Raw genomic sequence first — 18,902 nt, 5'->3', positions numbered from 1 at the left:
CCCGTACACTGAACATTGAACTTTACTGTCTCCCTAAGCAGACATTACAGATTTATATGCTTGAAGAGACATAATCAACAAACTCTGAGAATCAGCGACCCATCAGGGAAACGCTCTGCTCCCAATGGATACTGCAGTTTAACTTTGCAAATGTTTTACTATGCAAAATGCTGCCCGTATGAATAAGCAGAGCCTTATTATGTTTTGTGCAGTGGAGCAAAACACCTGCCAGTTTGATTGACACAAGTCATCTGTGAATGTTGAACGTAAACCTCATTTCGAATTTTCTGTAGACCAATGCACCCTGATGTTCACTCCTTGAGACATCATGTTTGTGAATGAAATATGAAAATCATTCACAGCTTCACAAGTAAATGCATTTGATGTTGTTACACTATCTTTGTTATATAGTCATATGTATTTTATCCTTGGCTTTTCAAGCTTTTACATGCAACTTATTTCTCCTCTAAATAATATTATAGAAGATAGACTGAAAAGACTTTAATGTACATTCCCTCTGCTTTTAGTTTTAGTTTACTCCTTTATTTCTCCCTCATGGATTCAGCACCAAAGTCCATGTATGTACATATATATATATATAGGATTATAAATGGAAAGTGTCACAGGGTTAGTGAGTAGATGATAGGATTAATAAGTGAGTGAATAAGTGACTACCTTAGTGTAAGTAAGTAGATGACTGAGTGAGAGCAAGAGGACACGACTGGCTGAGCTGATTACTGGATGGGTAACTGAGTAATTGACTGAATTAATGAATTAGGGGTGAGTAGGCGAATGACTGACTGCATTAATGAATGCATGAGTAAATGAGTGAGTGAGTGAGTGCGCTGGTAAGCAAGCCAGTCAGCAGGTAAGTGTGGGGAGGAGATGGATGGAGTCAGTGATTCGGCTAAGGAACGGATGGAGGATTTAATTGTGAACTGTCTGTGTAGGAAATTAAATCTCTCTTCAGAAATAATGAGAAGGATTAGCGCAGGCCACTAGGTCAAGAGCAGCGAACACACTTTCCGTCGGCAACGCCTCAGTCTTGTTCAAAATGAGATTTCACATAGTGAGAGACAAGGCTCCTTTGAGCAGCATTAACATATACCTCAGGATTCAATTCAGCCTATTGACGTTAATGCTAGAACATAGATTACTATTAACTAAATTGGCATCTAACTGAGGATAATAAAGTGAATAGTTCTAGCATCTTATTTCAGTTGCTGTCTGCCTATATTAGTTTGAGGCCTGCTTACTGTCTTTGAGACATGCCAGTTATCGAAGATGTGTAAAGTTGCTGGCCAAGAGCTAGCGTGTTTCTTCACAGCAGATTTACACACAGCTGTCTGTTGCTGGCTAGCTCGCAATACCTGCAACAATTAAGAGTGTGTATTGGTCTGAGGAACAATATCGCTCTCAAATCCTTACTTTTTTCCGCCTGCTCATACCCAAGGGCACCTAATACCTCATCTGGCTGCTGAATGTCTGGCTTTCTGAATTTCTCTTCAGATATCTTTCTCTATAAACATGACTCAAATCAATGACTAGATACATGAAAGCTTTTTTTTAGGCCACTTCCTAGAGGCAAAGCTCCTTATCGACAAATGTACTGCTTGATATTTTGCACCAGTTTTACATCCTGTGCTTGGATTTGTTGGGCTGCTGTACATGTCTGATATTAGTCTTCATTTGTTCTTGTCTTGCAGGAGCCTCGGGGCCAGGAGAATGCAAGAATCAGGAGGGGAGTAGATCTTTCATGACATAATTCCTCTAGGGGGAAACAGAAAGGAGTAGGGGAAAAGTGGGGCAAGGTGACAAAGAACCATGAACTCCTTCTGTTGTCCACAGGATGCCAGATAGCTGTGACTTGCCTTAGTGTTTGAAAGAAAACGTTCATTTGTCTTACCTTTTCATCCCTTCGTTTCTTTGAGGAGTATAGAGTGCTTCAAGAGTCTAATTGTAAACAAAGTTGGAAAAAGATTTAGCACATTTTTCATCCCTCTCTTGCAAGTCTCAAGAGCACCCACTGATGGAGAGACGAAGGAGAGTGTCTGGAAAGAACCGAGAACGAAGCAGAGAGTGAGATTGAGGAGAAATTGAGGGGAGATCAGGCGAAGAACAAAACTAAAAAAGAATCTGCTGAGTCTGCTGGGTTTGGAATAAGGCTCTTGGACTTTTGGAGTATACTGCACAAGTCTCCATTACAAAGTCCCCCTTTTGGAGAAGGACCATTCTGTTTGAACTGCTATTGCGCTCAATATTAAGCTGAGTAAACAGGTGGAGCAGGAGTTAACCCCTAGAACACTGTTGTGAGCTAATTCAGACCCTGTCAGGGCTTATAAGATGACTAGACAGAGCAAAACTTCCCAGTGGCCCTTGTGGTCCTTAGTTTTAGCTGGGTGCTTCCTCTCAGCCTGGTCTCTGGAGTTTGGCGGAGCCACGGGTCAGTGGGCCCGCTATGGCCGCTGGGAAGCCGGCTCAATTGGTGAGCTTAGCTTCAGCCTGAAGACTAACATTAGCAAAGCTCTTGTGCTGTACCTTGATGATGGAGGCAACTGCGACTTTCTGGAGCTTCTAATTGCAGGAGGGCACCTACAGTTACGCTTTGCCATCCACTGTGCTGAGCCTGCCACCATTCAAATGGAGACCCGTGTCAATGACGACCGCTGGCACATGGTCCTCCTTACCCGCAACTACCGCGAGACCATGCTGATGGTGGACGGTGAGACCAAGGTGGCCGAAGTTCGCTCCAAACGCAAGGAGATGGCTGTGGTCAGTGATCTCTTTGTTGGAGGCATCCCGCCGGATGTTCGCCTGTCCGCTCTGACCTCCAGCACGGTGAAGTACGAGCCACCCTTCATGGGCCTTATCTCCAACCTGAAGGTGGGTGAGAAGCCCCCTACCCTGCTCAACAGCCAAGGCATTCAAAGCGACCTGGAGTACCTATGTACCAAACAAAACCCGTGTCTGAACGGAGGATTCTGTGTCGTCCAGTTTGGAGAAGTGCACTGCGATTGCTCCCACACACGCTTCAGAGGAAAATACTGCAAGGAAGGTAAGAGAAACTGGCTTCTGTTTACTTTCAAAAGGCAACACCATTGCAGAATCACAGAAAAAATAGCAAGAAAGGATCTTTTTTTTCCTGTCAGGGATTAAGCCTAGTCCCTGTGTGTAGTATGTGATCTTTTCACCTGCTTACCTTTGGGGAACAGTAGTGTTAGATTTAAATGAGGTTTGGTTATAATAATAATAATAATAATAATAATAATAATAATAATATCATCATCTTTATTTATTTATCTTTATTTGTAGTCCCTGGTTAATTCAAAGCACTGCAAGTGTTTAGTTATTCTTTTGTACGATTTTTGCTGTCCCCTCACAGCAAGGAGGGCCTGGGTTCGATTCCCCGGCTGGGCAGCCAGGGTCCTTTCTGTGTAGAGTTTGCATGTTCTCCCTGTGTCTGCGTGGGTTTCCTCCGGGTTCTCCAGTTTCCTCCCACAGTCCAAAGACATGCAGTCAGGCCAATTGGACGTGCTAAATTGCCCCTAGGTGTGGGTGTGTGAGTGACTGTCTGTGTCTGTCTGCCCTGCGATGGACTGGCGACCTGTCCGGGGTGTATCCTGCCTTCCGCCCGAAGACTGCTGGGATAGGCTCCGGCCACCCCCCGCAACCCTGACGGAGAAGTAGCTTAGAAAATGGATGGATGGATGGATGGATTTTTGCTATTTATGCTTGTTATATGATTGGTGTCTTCCTATATATAACACTTCATCTCCAAATGTACCACTGTGTACAGCCACATCTGGTTTATTCTTAAAGATGACAGAATATGCCGCTTGTGACTCATAGCTCCATGACAAAACTCTTTGATGTACATTTCAGTGTGGGTTTGCTATTCTCTTGATCAGCATACATTAACGTTAGTTAAATAAGTGTATGTGTGCACACAAAGGGAATGATTTTGGCATGGCTAAATGAGGTTTATTGCCTTGGAGGGTTCTGTGTGAATAGAGGTTCTTTAGAGGTTCTTTAGTAGAGTAAGGTTATCTGTCTAATAGCAGTCACAACCGTTTAACCTGTACGCTTTGTTTGGAAGGCTTTTTTCCAGACGAGTTTGGCATTTTGTGTCATGGTGTGGCCTTTCAGAGGGCCCATAAAACACAGGCAAGATTTCTAGATGGATGAACCCAGGCTGAACTTTTTATTCTGCTCTTCCCTAAAACAAATTTCCTTCAATTCCCGGCCAATCGTTTTCTCCTTTCCGTCCCAGAATGCAATTCAATTTCCCTCTGAGGATCTTTGACCCAGTCGGTAGCTTGCTTTCCTTTTTCCTCCATCAATTTCTCATGGCATCTGCTAACTGCACATTTCTGGATTTTCTCTCTTGCTCTTTAACTTTTTCTTTTTGTTCTCTAACTTCCCTTTCTTCTCTCCTCTGCCAAGTACTCACCCTTCAGATTCTCCTCACACCCTTGGCTTTATTGCTGCCTGTCTGCCTTTCTTTCAATTCATCTCTCTCTCTCTCTCTCTCTCTCTCTCTCTCTCTCTCTCTCTCTCTCTCATTCTGTTGTCTGTACCACTACTACTTCATCTTTCCCTAACTCCTTTCCTCCCATCCCACCTCTCTCTTCTTTGCTCCCTTGTTCTTTAACTTGCTTGCCATCCATCTTCCCTCTGCTATTGTCTGTGGTGGAGTACCTCATTTTTGCAGCTCTTTGGTCTTTTTTCACTTTGCCATCAATCCATCACCGAATGTTCTCTCTCTTTTCTTACTTTCTCTGTTTAGTGCTAAAATTCAGTGTTGTGATCCTTTTCGAATATGTCACAGCACAGTGAAACTTAAAGCTGCTTTCTGGCCTAACATTAGCATATGACATGTAATTTGTCATTTTCTGGATGTAGTGCAGCCGTGTATCTCTCAGCCACATCAGTTGGACTGAATTTTCATGTTTTCATTCATCAGTTTCTCGCTACAATACCCAGAACGCTTTATGCAAATACATCATACAACCTTTAGGAATCCATTTGGTGTCAACCAATTTTGTAGTCAAACAATAACATAAGGCTAATAGTGATTCTAGTGATAACCCAACATTGACACCAAAGGTAAGTTGTTACTATTTCAGCCAGAGATAAGAAAAAATTTGATGCAGCTGATTTTATCAAACCAGCAACTTTACAAACTTTCTTAGCTTGTTGCCCTCATTGTGTGATTACATTTACATTTACATTTATGGCATTTAGCAGACGCTCTTATCCAGAGCAACTTACAAAAGTGCTTGTCATTACTTCAGAATATCTCATGTTAATAAAGGTCGACATAATTTTAAAGAGCTTTGCTCTAAATTGCTACCTGAAGTTATCTATGACCTAAACAAATACAACAAGTAGAAAAATACCTACAACTCAACACAGAGTCTACACAACACTAAACCTGCTGAAAAAAAAAAGTTTGTAATATAGTGAACAATAAAAGAGGTGAAGATCTTTAATAGACAGTGTTAGTGATTAGATAAGTGTAGTGTATAGAGATGGGTCTTCAGACGTCGTTTAAAGACAGCAAGTGATTCTGCTGTTCGGACACTTAGGGGAAGTTCATTCCACCGCCTTGGTGCCAGGATAGAGAACAGTCTGGAGGCATGATTAGTCATTGCTGTTGTTGGAGTAGTCAGTTCCTTCGTTTGCAATGATGATATTCTACTTCTTATCAGTATTGTATACGTCTCGTATACGTTATATATGTGCCTTCCTCCTGCTTGCGTAACTGAGAAAAAAAAACAGGACAAAAATCCACCTTAGAGCAGCTGTAGTTTCTCAAAAGCTCCTCCAACCTTCCAAATGCATCATCAGAAGGGTGTTCTTCCAGTGTTTAAATGGGAAAACTTTGCTTTAGAGATGTAGTGATGGTTTAATCGCTCATTTTGGCTGGAAAGGTCCTTCAATAAATCGTCAATAAAAATGTCGTACAACGAATTTTGATCATTTTACTGTTTGAGCTGATCAAATGTTAGGACCATCCGTTTTCTGAATAAAATTAAAAGTTTTTTGTGTGCCCGTCATTCTAGTTTACTATAAGAAACTTGCCCATAAGCAGAAACTGAGATTTATTTATTCAACGGTCACAAAATTGCTTCAGCAATTTATGGGTTTTATGTCGGCCGCGTTGTTCGATCATTCAAAAGCCATAGATCTTTATTCATAAATGTTCCTCAAAAAGACAAACTGAATAGATTGTAAACTTCATTAAATCTGTGCTCATCTCTGGCATCGTGATTGTTGTGGAGTCATCAGAATTAACAATCCAAAGCACATACAGTGCTCCATAATGAGAAAACTGCAGCAGCATTTGGGTTTCCAGCAGGAGAAATGTTGGCATGCAGACATTTCTGCTCCATGAAATTAAGTGTACTGATAGGTCCACCCATTCCCCAGTCTGCCACTTTTTCTCTCCCTTGCTTTATTTCTTTTTCTCCATATTTTCTCTCTCATTCTCATCCCCTCTCTCTCTCTCTCTCTCTCTCTCTCTCTCTAACTGTTTTTGTCCTTACCTTTCAGACTTGTTCTGTTACTAATGCCATTATAGCTGTTGGCAGCAGACATAGCTGCCAGTACCGTTCCCCCCTACATGTTCATTTCTCCATTTCTCCATTAATCTGTCTCATTTTCACCTCTCTCTTTCCCTCTCCCGCTCATGTGACTGGATGGAGATGGACAGAGTGTGGGCTGGTGAAGTGCTGATACTGTTTGGCTGTTGGCTAAAGCAGGAGCAGAATACCAATGCACTACCACTGCAGGAAATATTTGTCCTTTTGGGATAAAGACAGGGAGAGATGGAGAGATGCAGAGAGAGGAAGAGAGACAGACTAACAATTTTGTTCTCACCATCTCTTAACGCATCAAAGCATGAATACTTTATATGGACAGAATACTAGTGTTGCTGATAAAACTGAACTATGGTGTTTCTATTGGTGAATCAGAATAACATGGTTAACGATCAGCATGCATTGTTTTGACCAAAATAATGAATATACAGAAAAACTTATCCACACTGTGATTGGTTAGATTGTTTGCATATTGCAGGCCTTCTGCTATAATAGAATTGCAAAGGCCAATATTGCGTTCACAAATAAGCTCATGAAGCATAAAAATATACAGTGCCCTCCACACAGACTGTAAAAAAATAAAAATCTTTATTCTTTTGCAAAGATAACAGCTCTATGTTTTCTAATGAAATGCTCAATCAGAAAGGAGAACACACCCTAAAGAATTGGAGACCATTTCTTCATAAAGAATCTCTCCAAAACCTACAGATTCTGAGATCCACATTGAGGACTGTCTTCTTCAGCCCTTTCCACAGTTTTCTATGGGGTTTAGGTCAGGGGACTGGGTGGTAATGGCAAAATCTTAGTTCTGTTGTTAGTGATCCATTTTTGTGGTGATGATGAGATGTGCTTTGTATTATTGTTCTGCTATAAAATCTAAACTATGGGCCAGTTTAAGCTTCCTGGCTTAGACAGTCAGGTTTTGATTCTACTTCTGTTGGCACTTATTGGAGTCTGTGATATTGTGTATCCAAATAAAGTGTCCAGGGCCTTTGGAAGAAAAAGAGCCCCACAACATCACAGATCTACTACCATATTTCACTTTACTGCATGGCTATCTTTGTATCCATGCCAAAAACCTCTATTTTGGTCCCAATGAAAGTTCTAGCAATGCTTGGCAAACTATAGGCGCTTGAGTTTGTTGGTCCTGGAAAGAAGAGACTTGGCAACACCCCCAGTAACTTGTGGTTATAAAGGTGGTGTTTGATTTCCTAATGTGTGCAACTTAACAATCTTTTGTTGTACATCATTGCTGTTTTCTCTGGTCTTTCTTATAACAATGAATGGCTGAGGGCATTTGGCCTGTGTTTCATCTCGTATATATGTTCCCCAATTAAGTGTTCCTAATCACTGCTAAATGTAAAAGCATAAAATATGAGTGGAAATATACTTCAGTTAGGTTTAGGTTTAACATGGCAGATGCTGGATTGTGAACTTTACATTGGTAAAGTCAGAAGGATGCTTTACTTTGGCCTGGAGAACAAATTGTCCATTATTTCCATAATTAATCTGTAACGTTGAGATGTCAGACCACAATTTCACTATGCATCAGTCCATTTCAGACTAGCTTGAGCCCAGAGAAGTCAGCGGCGCTCATGGATGTGGATGACATAGGGCCACCACTGTGTACTGTGAGTTTAAAGGATTAGGGACTTTTCCAGATGCTCCTTTCATATCCAAACATGATTTGTATTACATGTAAGATATTGTTTGATCAGTGTTATTAGTTTTAAATTGATCCAGTCAAAACTTATTTGGGACATGTTGCAGGCATCAGAATGAGGATATATTTACAAATAAACAAAGTTATTAGGGTACAATGTAACACATAGTGTCTTAGTACTGTTTTTCTTCAAATATACATCAATGTACATTTATAAGTCACTGTTTTCTGTTTTTGTTTGCATGTTACCTACTTGGACCTTTGGAATTAGGTTTGGAAATAAATCTGCAAACATATTTAAGGTGACGATTTTGTTCTTAAGTCCACTTAACAATTGTGTGGTTTTATATACTACTGTTACATAACCATTTTCCAGCCTCTTTTTATTCCTTAGAATTAAACAGGCTTTTTTCTGTGCTTTTAAGACTTGTGCTTTTTCAGAGCAACATATGCTGCCTTCTATACCAGTGGTTCCCAATCTAACTGAAACACTCCTTATAACCTCAGCTTGAATGAAGCTAAACTGTTGTAGGCCGAAGATGTACATAAATATGTTTGAATTAAAAATGGGCTGTTTTTGCTGCTCACTTTCCAGCCCTGGATTATGTGGACTGGCGATTGAACGGTGCATTTGGAAACTTTATTTTTGCGTACTTTAATGTGTGCATTACATTCCTTTTTCATTGTAGCAGCCATTTCAAAGCTTCACAAAGCTTTCTGAGCTCTTTTCATGGAGGCTGTCTTTCTGTTTAATTTAGAGTTAGGAAACTAACCTCTGAGAGTTTGTTTTACAGTTACATCTTTAATGATGCCTGGATGCTCTTTTAAACACACAGGTGCTAATTTACAGAGGACTAGTGGTTGAATAACATTGTGTAAGTTACATACTTGCTTTCTGTGAGTCATAGGATTAGTTTAAAACATCATTCTCAATATCATGCACACTAATGCCTGGGCATTGTTTACAACCAGGCCTGTTGTATGTACTGGTATTTAGAGTCAGTCATGCCAGCTGGATAGCAGTTTCTATGCAGGCTGCACTCATTTTATTATTGACACAAATTACACAAGATCTTGATTATAGCGTTTGAAAAAAAATGCTGTTGAGTATTTCAAAATAAAAGCAAAACTATGCTGCCCCAGCGACAGATGGTGAGTGATTGGCAGGTAGCTGATGTTTTTGACATATAATAATACATATAATAATAAACAGGCTTTACAAAAAAACAAAATTGATTGCAAGAGCTTTGACATCTGCATCAACTCTCCACTAAATACTATATATAATAAGGGATACTTCAAAGAGACCAAGGGGCTTATCAGTATTACAGTTTTAAAAGTCATTGCACTGTTTTGAATGTTCAGTTTATCGATTTTGTGATGTTATATTGAAATCATGACCCTCTTACCCCCCCCCCCCCCCCCCCCCACCCCCCTTTCCCATTTATACTGGTTCATTTTGCTTATCAGTACTTTTCCTGGAATTGCATAATGGTAATTTCCAGTGTTAAAATGGAAAAAGTTTGTCTGGGAAAATGTTAGGTTGGTGAACCCTGGCCTTAATACACAATGAGCTTCTGCAGCAGTCGTTCTCTGATTGTTGTACGGAGCATCAGGGTATAAAAAATGACGACTCATACAGATGAATAAAAATCCTGTTCCGTCGTCTTTGCCATTAGAAGTCTAAAGATGGCAAAGCAAAATGGTCTGTGTGGGCAGAGACAGTGACGCGACTTCGAAGTGATCTTGGAAATGAGAGCAAGTGAGATGAGAAAAAGAGGGGGAGAGAAGAGGTCGGACAGAAAGAGGTGGGAGAGAAAGTTAGGTGGAAAGAAGAGAGAAAGCGATGGAGGTGAGAGAGGAAAGGTGAACGAGAGAAAGAGGGGAGAGAGTTAGGTGTAAGTGAAAAGGGGAAAGAGAGAGAGAGAGAGAGAGAGAGAGAGAGAGAGAGAGAGAGAGAGAGAGAGAGAGAGAGAGATGGGATAGACTGGAATGAAGCAATCACTCCCACCTCCATTTCACCCCCTCCTTTCTTCTCGTCCATTTTCCTGTAATTGCACTTGCTGGTTCGTTCACTCGTTCTCTCTCTCATTACCCCGTCTATGAACCAATCAGTCCCTCCTTCTCCTCACAGTGGGGTCTAATTAAAACGGAGGCTCGATCACCTGCATGGGCCATTGTTTTAATAATTGATCGTGACCTCAGTCTGTGTGCGCGCGAGCGTACACGCGCTGACCCCGCATTGCTGTAATAAAGTCTACCATATCAGAAATCTGGTGTAATTAAAGGTTAAATGAGCTTTGCAAAATAACAGTCCTAATATTAATATTTTTAACCTGTGACCTCTCTCCTTTATGGATAAATGAACTCAGTTATAGCTCTACAAAGGAGGAATTACATGGCTCCATGCTTTGACATTTAACTACCATTAGCATTACCAACAACAAGATAATATTGTCTCCAGACATGCCAGTAGAAGCATACAGGAGTAAGTCTTAAGCTGATGTCCTTGTGGATTTAGGGGTATATATAAAATATTCTCCCAAACAAGTCAGATATTAAAGAAATATTAGACATTTAACTGACTTGGACTTCAGACTACAGTAATTTTGCTTTGAAATGACCCTAAACCTTATTTATGTTAAATTTAGTTAAAAGGAATAACTAAATCTTCCACTTTGTCAGTAGCCAAATCTTCATAACACTGCCAAAACTTTCAAATGTTTTAGTAACGACTGTTTTGGTAGTGACAATCTATATTAGCTGCTTTCAAGCATAAATCGAAATACTAGCTTGAACATCACTGGCGATCACAGCTTTGAAGAGATGTACACACATGAAATCATTAAAAAAATATTTCTTAATTGTATACAATGTGTGTTTCAGTAGTGACAGTTCTTAATGTTAATACTGATTTATAGACTTTGGGACATTTGTACTTCAAGACAATGAGATTAAACTGTGGTCATGAAGGACAGGGATGCAGTCCAACGTCCTGCTGTAAAATGCAGGGGTGTGGCTAAAATAAGGCTCTGCCTATGTACAAATGCAGTAGCGCAGGTGTGTGGCAGCACGTTAGATGCAGGTTAGAACTAAAGTTTGCAGGAAAGTGGATTTCCGAGAGGTCACTGGCTTGGAGAGAGATGCTAACAGAATCAGCGTCTGTACCTTTAGCGTTTCTTTTTTAAAAAGAACTTGTCGCTTTAACAGAAGACCAGGACAGAGAGACCACTTGGCTGCATTTAGTGTAATTTTCCATCCTTATCATGTGATTATCAGAAGAAACACGGTCCACATGCTCTGAATGCTGACTGAAACCACAATCGTTTCCGATGCACAGACTGTGTCATAAAAGAGGTCTGGCACGGCTAAAATAAATCGTTTTCTAATCCATATCTCCACTCAGGCAAAATGTCACAGCAGAGCTGGTTTTCTCTCCAGTCAAATCCTGTTTCTGTAATTACAGATGCGAAATCCGATGTGTTTCTGCGCTGAGCTGAAACAAATGAAAAATGTGCATGACGAGCGTCGTGCCTGAGTCTGAAATAAGCCATTACATAATCCAGCATGGCTCCCATGCTTTCATTTACTGCTGAGTTTATGGGTTTGTGAAACTGTTGCAAATTAGAGACTAAAGTGATGTGTTCTAGATCCCCATATGCTCTTACGGGTCAAACATGGTATCGGTTTAATGGGACAACACATTGACAAAATACTGATATTTGCCCTTTTCTTTCTTTCTTTCTTTCTTTCTTTCTTTCTTTCTTTCTTTCTTTCTTTCTTTCTTTCTTTCTTTCTTTCTTTCTTTCTTTCTTTCTTTCTGTGTACTCCACTTTCACTCACCACTCCCTTTCTCATTCTCTCCCTGTTATTGCTGTCTCCTTTTCTCTAACTTTCTCTACTTTCACACTCATTTTTCTTTCTTTCTTTGTCATCCTATTTCTCTGTATATCCCACTTTCACACTTTCTTCCTCTACTTGCTACTGTTCATTTTTCTCTCTCTCTCTTCTCTTTATACTATCTTGTACTCTCTCTGTCTCTCTCCTGCTCTCTCTCTCTATTCTCTCTCCCGCAGCTGCTGTTTTGATTGTCTCGCCCCTCTCATTCAGCCTCATCATCACTTTTACAGCAGAGCACACTCTGCCACTGTCCCACAGGAGAGAACACACACACACACACACACACACACACACACACACACACACACACACACACACACACGCATATAGAGGAGTGACCTTTCTGCACTCACACAGCACAGGGCTGTTCTCTCATTCTCACCAACTCATACATACACATGCAGAGTCACGAATACACACACACACACACACACAGAATTGACCTTTTTATTCACACACACACACACACACACACACACACACACACACACACACACACACACACACTCTCAAATACGTAGCCCAAGCATGTTAATACAGCAAACCTCTATAAATGTCACATTCTAGCCTGTACTAGGCTATTGAGGTTGAATGCAACAGACCATAATCCAGTTGCACCCCTTAGCCATTGGCAGTTGATGATAGTATTGTGGGGGGCCCATGTTTTCAAAAAAATATCATATGCTTTGTAGAGAGGCACAAGAAAAAACTGAGAGGCTGCTATTAACCTATAGACTGAGCACCTATGAGTACCAGTAACCTGTTTCAGCAAGACAAGTAATGTGGTAACCTCGTGCTGAAGCCTCAAACCAGAAAAATATACATGCTTGTGTTTCTTGTGAGAAGATTGCTAACTTGCTGTGCTTTTTTCTCACTTATTCGGTAGGTTTGGTGAAGTTGTACTTTATAGCCTATTAATCACTTCTTTTTAAAATGATAAAATAGCCAAAGTTTACTGTGTTTAGTTACTGTATCCCAGCCTACTTTATTTATATATATTAAATATATATTTACTTATTAGGCTGGCATGTGTACAGTTTTGGTTTTTAGCAGCTTTGATGAAACCACAAATTCATTATTTTAAGCCTTTTGTGTCAAACACAGTGCCTGCGGGCCAAGTCAGACCCGTGGCACAATCTTATCTGCAAATTTATTTCTTTTCTATTAATATTGGCCCATTTCACCTTGAGCTGTGCTCCCACCCTCTCTCCAACAACAATCTATAGGACAGCACCAAAATAAATAAATAAATAAATACACAAAAAGATGGCAGGTGTCTAAGTCAAATGGATTGGCAGTTTAAAAAACCTACTGTACATTGGGGACATTTAAAGCGGTATTAACAGTTATCTGCAGCTAATGTAGTCTATTGTTTTTATAAAACAATTTGTTTTTATTTAAGAGTTTTTGAATCATTTAAGTATTCAGTGAATATTGTCTTGCCATATTTTTGGCATGTTTTAAATAAACAATGGCCAGTTGGGGTCATGGCAAAAAGTAAAAATACAATAAAAACACAGCCAGACCACAGATTTAAGATTTGGCTGAGTTTGACACCCCAGATTTAACCCAATGTTTCTTTCGTGACAAAAGGTGTGTGGATGGCTGCAGGACAGCTTAAGCAATTTAGCAGTCTGTTTAGCAAGCATGATCACAAAAAAAAAGCACCAGGACTGATATAGTTCACAGACTACACAGTAAAAGAAAACACAGTTTATGAAACACATATACTTTCTTTTGTGCATTTTAAAGCCTCACGTGGTAATTTTGACATTTGAGTTTCCATAAGCTCAATCAACTGTTTATGTGGAAAGAACCCCCCAACAAAAAATGAACAAAGAAACAAACAAACAGAATAAATGATGTATGGCTGTAGTCTTCCCTTTTTAGGTGATCGTTCTGGTGTTGCATAGCTGTTACTGTACAGTGTAATGTACTGTTAGAACGTCACTCTTGACTCTATATTTTCTCTGTTCCTTCCCTTCATGGAAGGTAAATAGTACCCAAATAGTTTTCCGTTAGTATTTGTATATTTGTATATATATCCATCCATCCATTTTCTAAGCCGCTTCTCCGTCAGGGTCACAGGGGGGTGCTGGAGCCTATCCCAGCAGTCTTTGGGCGGAAGGCAGGATACACCCTGGACAGGTCGCCAGTCCATCACAGGGCAGACAGACAGACACAGACAGTCACTCACACATCCAGGGGTAATTTAGCACGTCCAATTGGCCTGACTGCATGTCTTTGGACTGTGGGAGGAAACCGGAGAACCCGGAGGAAACCCACACAGACACAGGGAGAACATGCAAACTCCACACAGAGAGGTCCCTGGCCGCCCGGCCGGGGAATCGAACCCAGGCCCGCCTTGCTGTGAGGCGACATCGCTACCCACCACGCCACCGTGCCGCCTTGTGTATATATATATATTTGTATATATATTTAATACTGGCACCTCAAATGATTAACCGAGTACTCAAGCACCCAAACATCCCTATTTCAAATTGACGATTCTCACTATTGTCATTGATAGGCTCAAGCCTGTTATATATATAATATAAACAGGCTTTAGTTCCATCCACTGCATCTTAATATAGATTACACATTTGATTCTGAAACACACACTCACACACGCCCACTGGTCCAAATTTCCCACTTTGTCCCCAAATATTCCCCATGTGGCTTTAGCAGGCCCTGGCACCATAGCAACAGGATTGGATGGGTGGACGGGGATTGGAGGACATTTAGGAGAGTCATACATCATGATGATAATTACACACACACTCACACACACACACACACACACAGATAATTGCACTTTAGCCCCACTGGCAAGGGGAGGGAGCCCCTCACCATAGATGAGATTGATGATCATGCTATTAACTGTTTTTACACACACACACACACACACACACACACACACACAGCATTAACTCAGAATCATAACAACATAAACACTTAGCAGATGGCTGGATACTACACTGCTCCTGCTGTGGTAAATATAAGGGATCTGTTGTTCTGTACTTCTAACACCTGGTGCGTTTCTTGCCCTTATATTACATTTATTACATTTATTTATTCACCTTAGGGCCGTCGGTCCATTACCGCGAATTCTCAAGGCTGCTGTGACTGATATGAGTTGCATGTGAGGCAGAACTACCGTACTATATCACCTTGGCAAGACTGGATTTTAGAGATATAGTTAGACAATAAATCAAATTTGCAGTTCCCCTCTTATCTCAAATAAAGTCGATCAGATGTTTGATGTCGAAATCTCACTTCTTTAGTTTTGCTCTTGGGCTACAAGGCTATTGTAACTGGCAAATAAGGGAAACTTAGAGCCATCAAATTAACACAATGAACAAAAAATAAAGGACAAAAGTTGTTTGGCGTGTACTACTATATTTAGGTATGTGATGCTATTTGAGTGATTTTTATAGATAACAGTATATCATACATTAAAAGAAACCACATGAGAAAATCTATTTGAGTTCACTTAACAACTTGACACGGTTTGAGGGAAGTGTTTGATGATTTTGGCATGCACTTTGCGCAATATGATAAGCTTCTACTACATTTTAGCACTGTTGCTGTATCCTTTTGCCTGAGTTGTGAATATTTATCAGGTTTTGTTTTAATTTTAATGTGTGATTTCATTCAAATTCAATTTAAAGTTACAGTGATGATGGTTGGGTTTCAGTGTCAACCTATGATCAAACACACCCCAACACACTCATTATCAGCTCGGCAGAGGTGGGAAACATACACTTTTAGCAGAGTGCAAAAGATACAGTATAACACAGTACAACACTTCTCACTGTTTTTCTTTCTCACTCTCTTTCTGTTTCTCTCTCTTCCACTTGTATACTTTTTCTTTCTTTCTTTGGTTTTTATAGTTGTTAGGCCTGCACAACATGGACAAAATACTAGTATTGTGATAATGTTACTGCTCTTGTAATCTACTGTGAGTTACTAAATCTGCAACATAACGTGGTAATATAACACTGTCCTGCATTATTTGGACCGGGATAATTTGGTTTTGTTGGATTACATGAATAAATGTATTAATCCAAACACCCAGGTAAACACTTCTCTGGAACACACTAACAACACTGTGGTTGGTTAGAGGGCTCATTTGTATATCACAGCCCTCTGCAAAGTCCAATATCACATTAATGAACAAAACATTACAGTTGTATACAAATGTTTGAATATGTCTGATCAAATGACCTGTTTTGTTGATTGTACAAAAATAAGTTAATACATCCTCTATGCAGAAAAAACTTTCTTTTCTGATCATTTTAGTGCATAATCACTGTTTATTTGGTACCATTTTGAAAAAAAAAGTCATGAATATTAAATGTGCCATAACTTTTGCACAGGCCACACTTTTTGTTTCCAGCAGGTAAAATTTTCCTGATGATTCTGCTGCTGCACATATTCAAATTATTTAATCATAGCCATTGCTTCACATGTTTTTCCTCTTTTCTGTATATATAGGATGGGTTCCCCTTTTGACTCTTGGTTCCTCTGCTTGTAGGGAGTTTTCCCTTGCCACTGTCACCACTGGCTTGGTCATGGGGGTTCAGACTCCACCTGTTGTAAAAAAAAAAAAAAAAAACACTGTATGAATAAACTTTGACTCAACTAAATTCATATAAATTTTATATATATATATATATATATATATATATATATATATATATAATACACAACCCCAATTCCAAAATATTGGGACGCTGTGTAAAATGTTAATAAATGTAAATAAAAACAGAATGCAATATGCAATTATTTGCAAATCTCATAGACCCATATTTAATTCACAAAAGAACATAGAACACAGATGTTGAAAGTGGAATATTTTGCCATTTCATGAAAAACTAACTCATTTAGAACTTGAGACTTCATCTCAAAAAAAGTTTTGAGACGTGACAGGGCCATGTCTACCATTGTGTAGCATCCCTTCTTCTTTGAACTACAGCCTGTAAATGTCTGGAAAGTGAAGAGACCAATTGCTGGAGTTTTTGGGAGGGGAATCTTGTCCCATTCTTGTCTGATGTGGGATTCTAGCTGCTCAACAGTACTGGGTCTTCCTTTCCAGATTTTTTGTTGCATGGGGTGCCAAATGTTTTTAAGTGGTGAAAGGTCTGGACTACAGGCGGGCCAGTTCAGCACCCAGACTCTTATTCTGTGAAGCCTTGTTGTTGTGATGCAACATGCGGTTTAGCATTGTCTTGCTGAAATACGCAAGACTTTCCCTGAAAGAGACGTTGTCTGGATCACAGTAAAGGTTGCCAAAATCTGTATATTTCATTCAGCATTAATTTTGCCTTCACAGATGGGCAAGACACCCATGTCATGTGCACTAATGCTCCCCCATACCATCATGGATGCTGGCTTTTGAACAGTATGCTAATGACAAGCTGGGAGGTCTTTAGCCTGTCCATTATTTCCAAAAAGAATTTCAAATTTTCATTCATCTGACCACAGGACACTTTTCAACTTCACCTCAGTCCATTTTAAATGAGCTTTGGCCCAGAGAAGATGTCGGCGTTTCTGGATTGTGTTGACATATGTGCATTTATGGATATCTGTTTTTAATGCAGTGCCACCCGAGGGCCCAAAGATCATGGCCAGCCAGTACTGGTTCTAGGCCTTGTGCCTTGCACATAGAGATTTCTCCAAATTCTCTAAATCTTTTAATGATATTATGTACCGCAGATGATGAAAAGCAAATGTTATCCTTGAATTGTTGCACTATTTGCCCATGCAACCTTTCACAGAGTGGTGAACCCCTCCCCATATTTACTTCTAGAAGACTTAGCGTCTTTGGGATGCTCTGCTTATTCCCAATTATGTTACTGACCTGTTTCTAATTAACCACCAGGTGTGTTTTTTTAGCATTAAACAACTTCACAAGCCTTTCCTTGTCCCCATCCCAACTTTTTTGAGATGTGTTGCTGGCATCAAGTCCAACATGAGTTTTTCATGAAATGGTAAACTGTCTCACTTTCAACATCTGATATGTGTTTGATGTTCTATTGTGAATAAAATATGGGTCTATGAGATTTGCAAAATCTGCATTAAATTTACTTCAATTTTACACTGCATCCCAACTTTTATTGGGGTTATGTGTATATACAGTGTACACACATACACTCTGATGTGAAGGCTATTGAGAGAGAGAGCTGTTACGAGTTCAGGGAAAGGGCAGAAATAGAATTAAAATGGATATCCTTCACTCTGTTTTCTACCAGTGCTCCTCAATGCAAAACCTTGTACTGCCACAGCCTGCACATTCTGACTCCCCCACCTGTCTTTGTGTTTCTTTTTGTCTGTCTTTCTGATGGATTTACAGTACGTCTGATGGATTTACAGAACAGAGAAATACCTTTTAATTGATTTTGGGTTCTAGCCAGTAGCAACTGTACAGCTGTATACAAACGTTTGGGCATTCCTGATCAAATTACATGTTTTGTTGATTTTCTAACTGAAAATAATTAAACTTACCCACTATTTTTTTTATTTATTTGCTGGGTAGTGTAGATACATAGAAATATACATATGTGATTTTTACTTGGAAAATCAACAAAACATGTCATTTGATCAGGAATGCCCAAACTTTTGTATATGACTACTTTTGCTATCTTAATCACATCCTTATAAATGTGTTCTTGGCAACACATGCACATGCAGGCATTCATGGTTTGCAATAGCCAAGTATAATATGCTTACTCAAT

The 18,902-nt window shown here is 39.8% G+C and overlaps 1 protein-coding gene across 11 annotated transcripts in view; it reads left to right on the top strand.

The window, feature by feature from the left end:
• nrxn2b (neurexin 2b) overlaps nt 1-18,902 on the top strand; it is an 863,803-nt gene that overhangs the window by 116,505 nt on the left and 728,396 nt on the right. For all 11 annotated transcript variants that reach the window (XM_037533024.1, XM_017697610.2, XM_037533021.1 and 8 more), the window contains exon 2: nt 1,707-3,055. In XM_037533024.1, coding sequence (XP_037388921.1) covers nt 2,344-3,055 — 712 coding nt within the window. In that variant the 5' untranslated portion in view covers nt 1,707-2,343. The remainder of the gene's footprint in view (nt 1-1,706; nt 3,056-18,902) is intronic.

The sequence above is a fragment of the Pygocentrus nattereri genome, chromosome 22 (genome assembly GCF_015220715.1).
Source record: "Pygocentrus nattereri isolate fPygNat1 chromosome 22, fPygNat1.pri, whole genome shotgun sequence".
NCBI classification, from domain to species: Eukaryota; Metazoa; Chordata; class Actinopteri; order Characiformes; family Serrasalmidae; genus Pygocentrus; species Pygocentrus nattereri.
The sequence above is the reverse complement of the archived record's forward strand: the minus strand, read 5'-3'. Positions and strand labels throughout refer to the sequence as shown.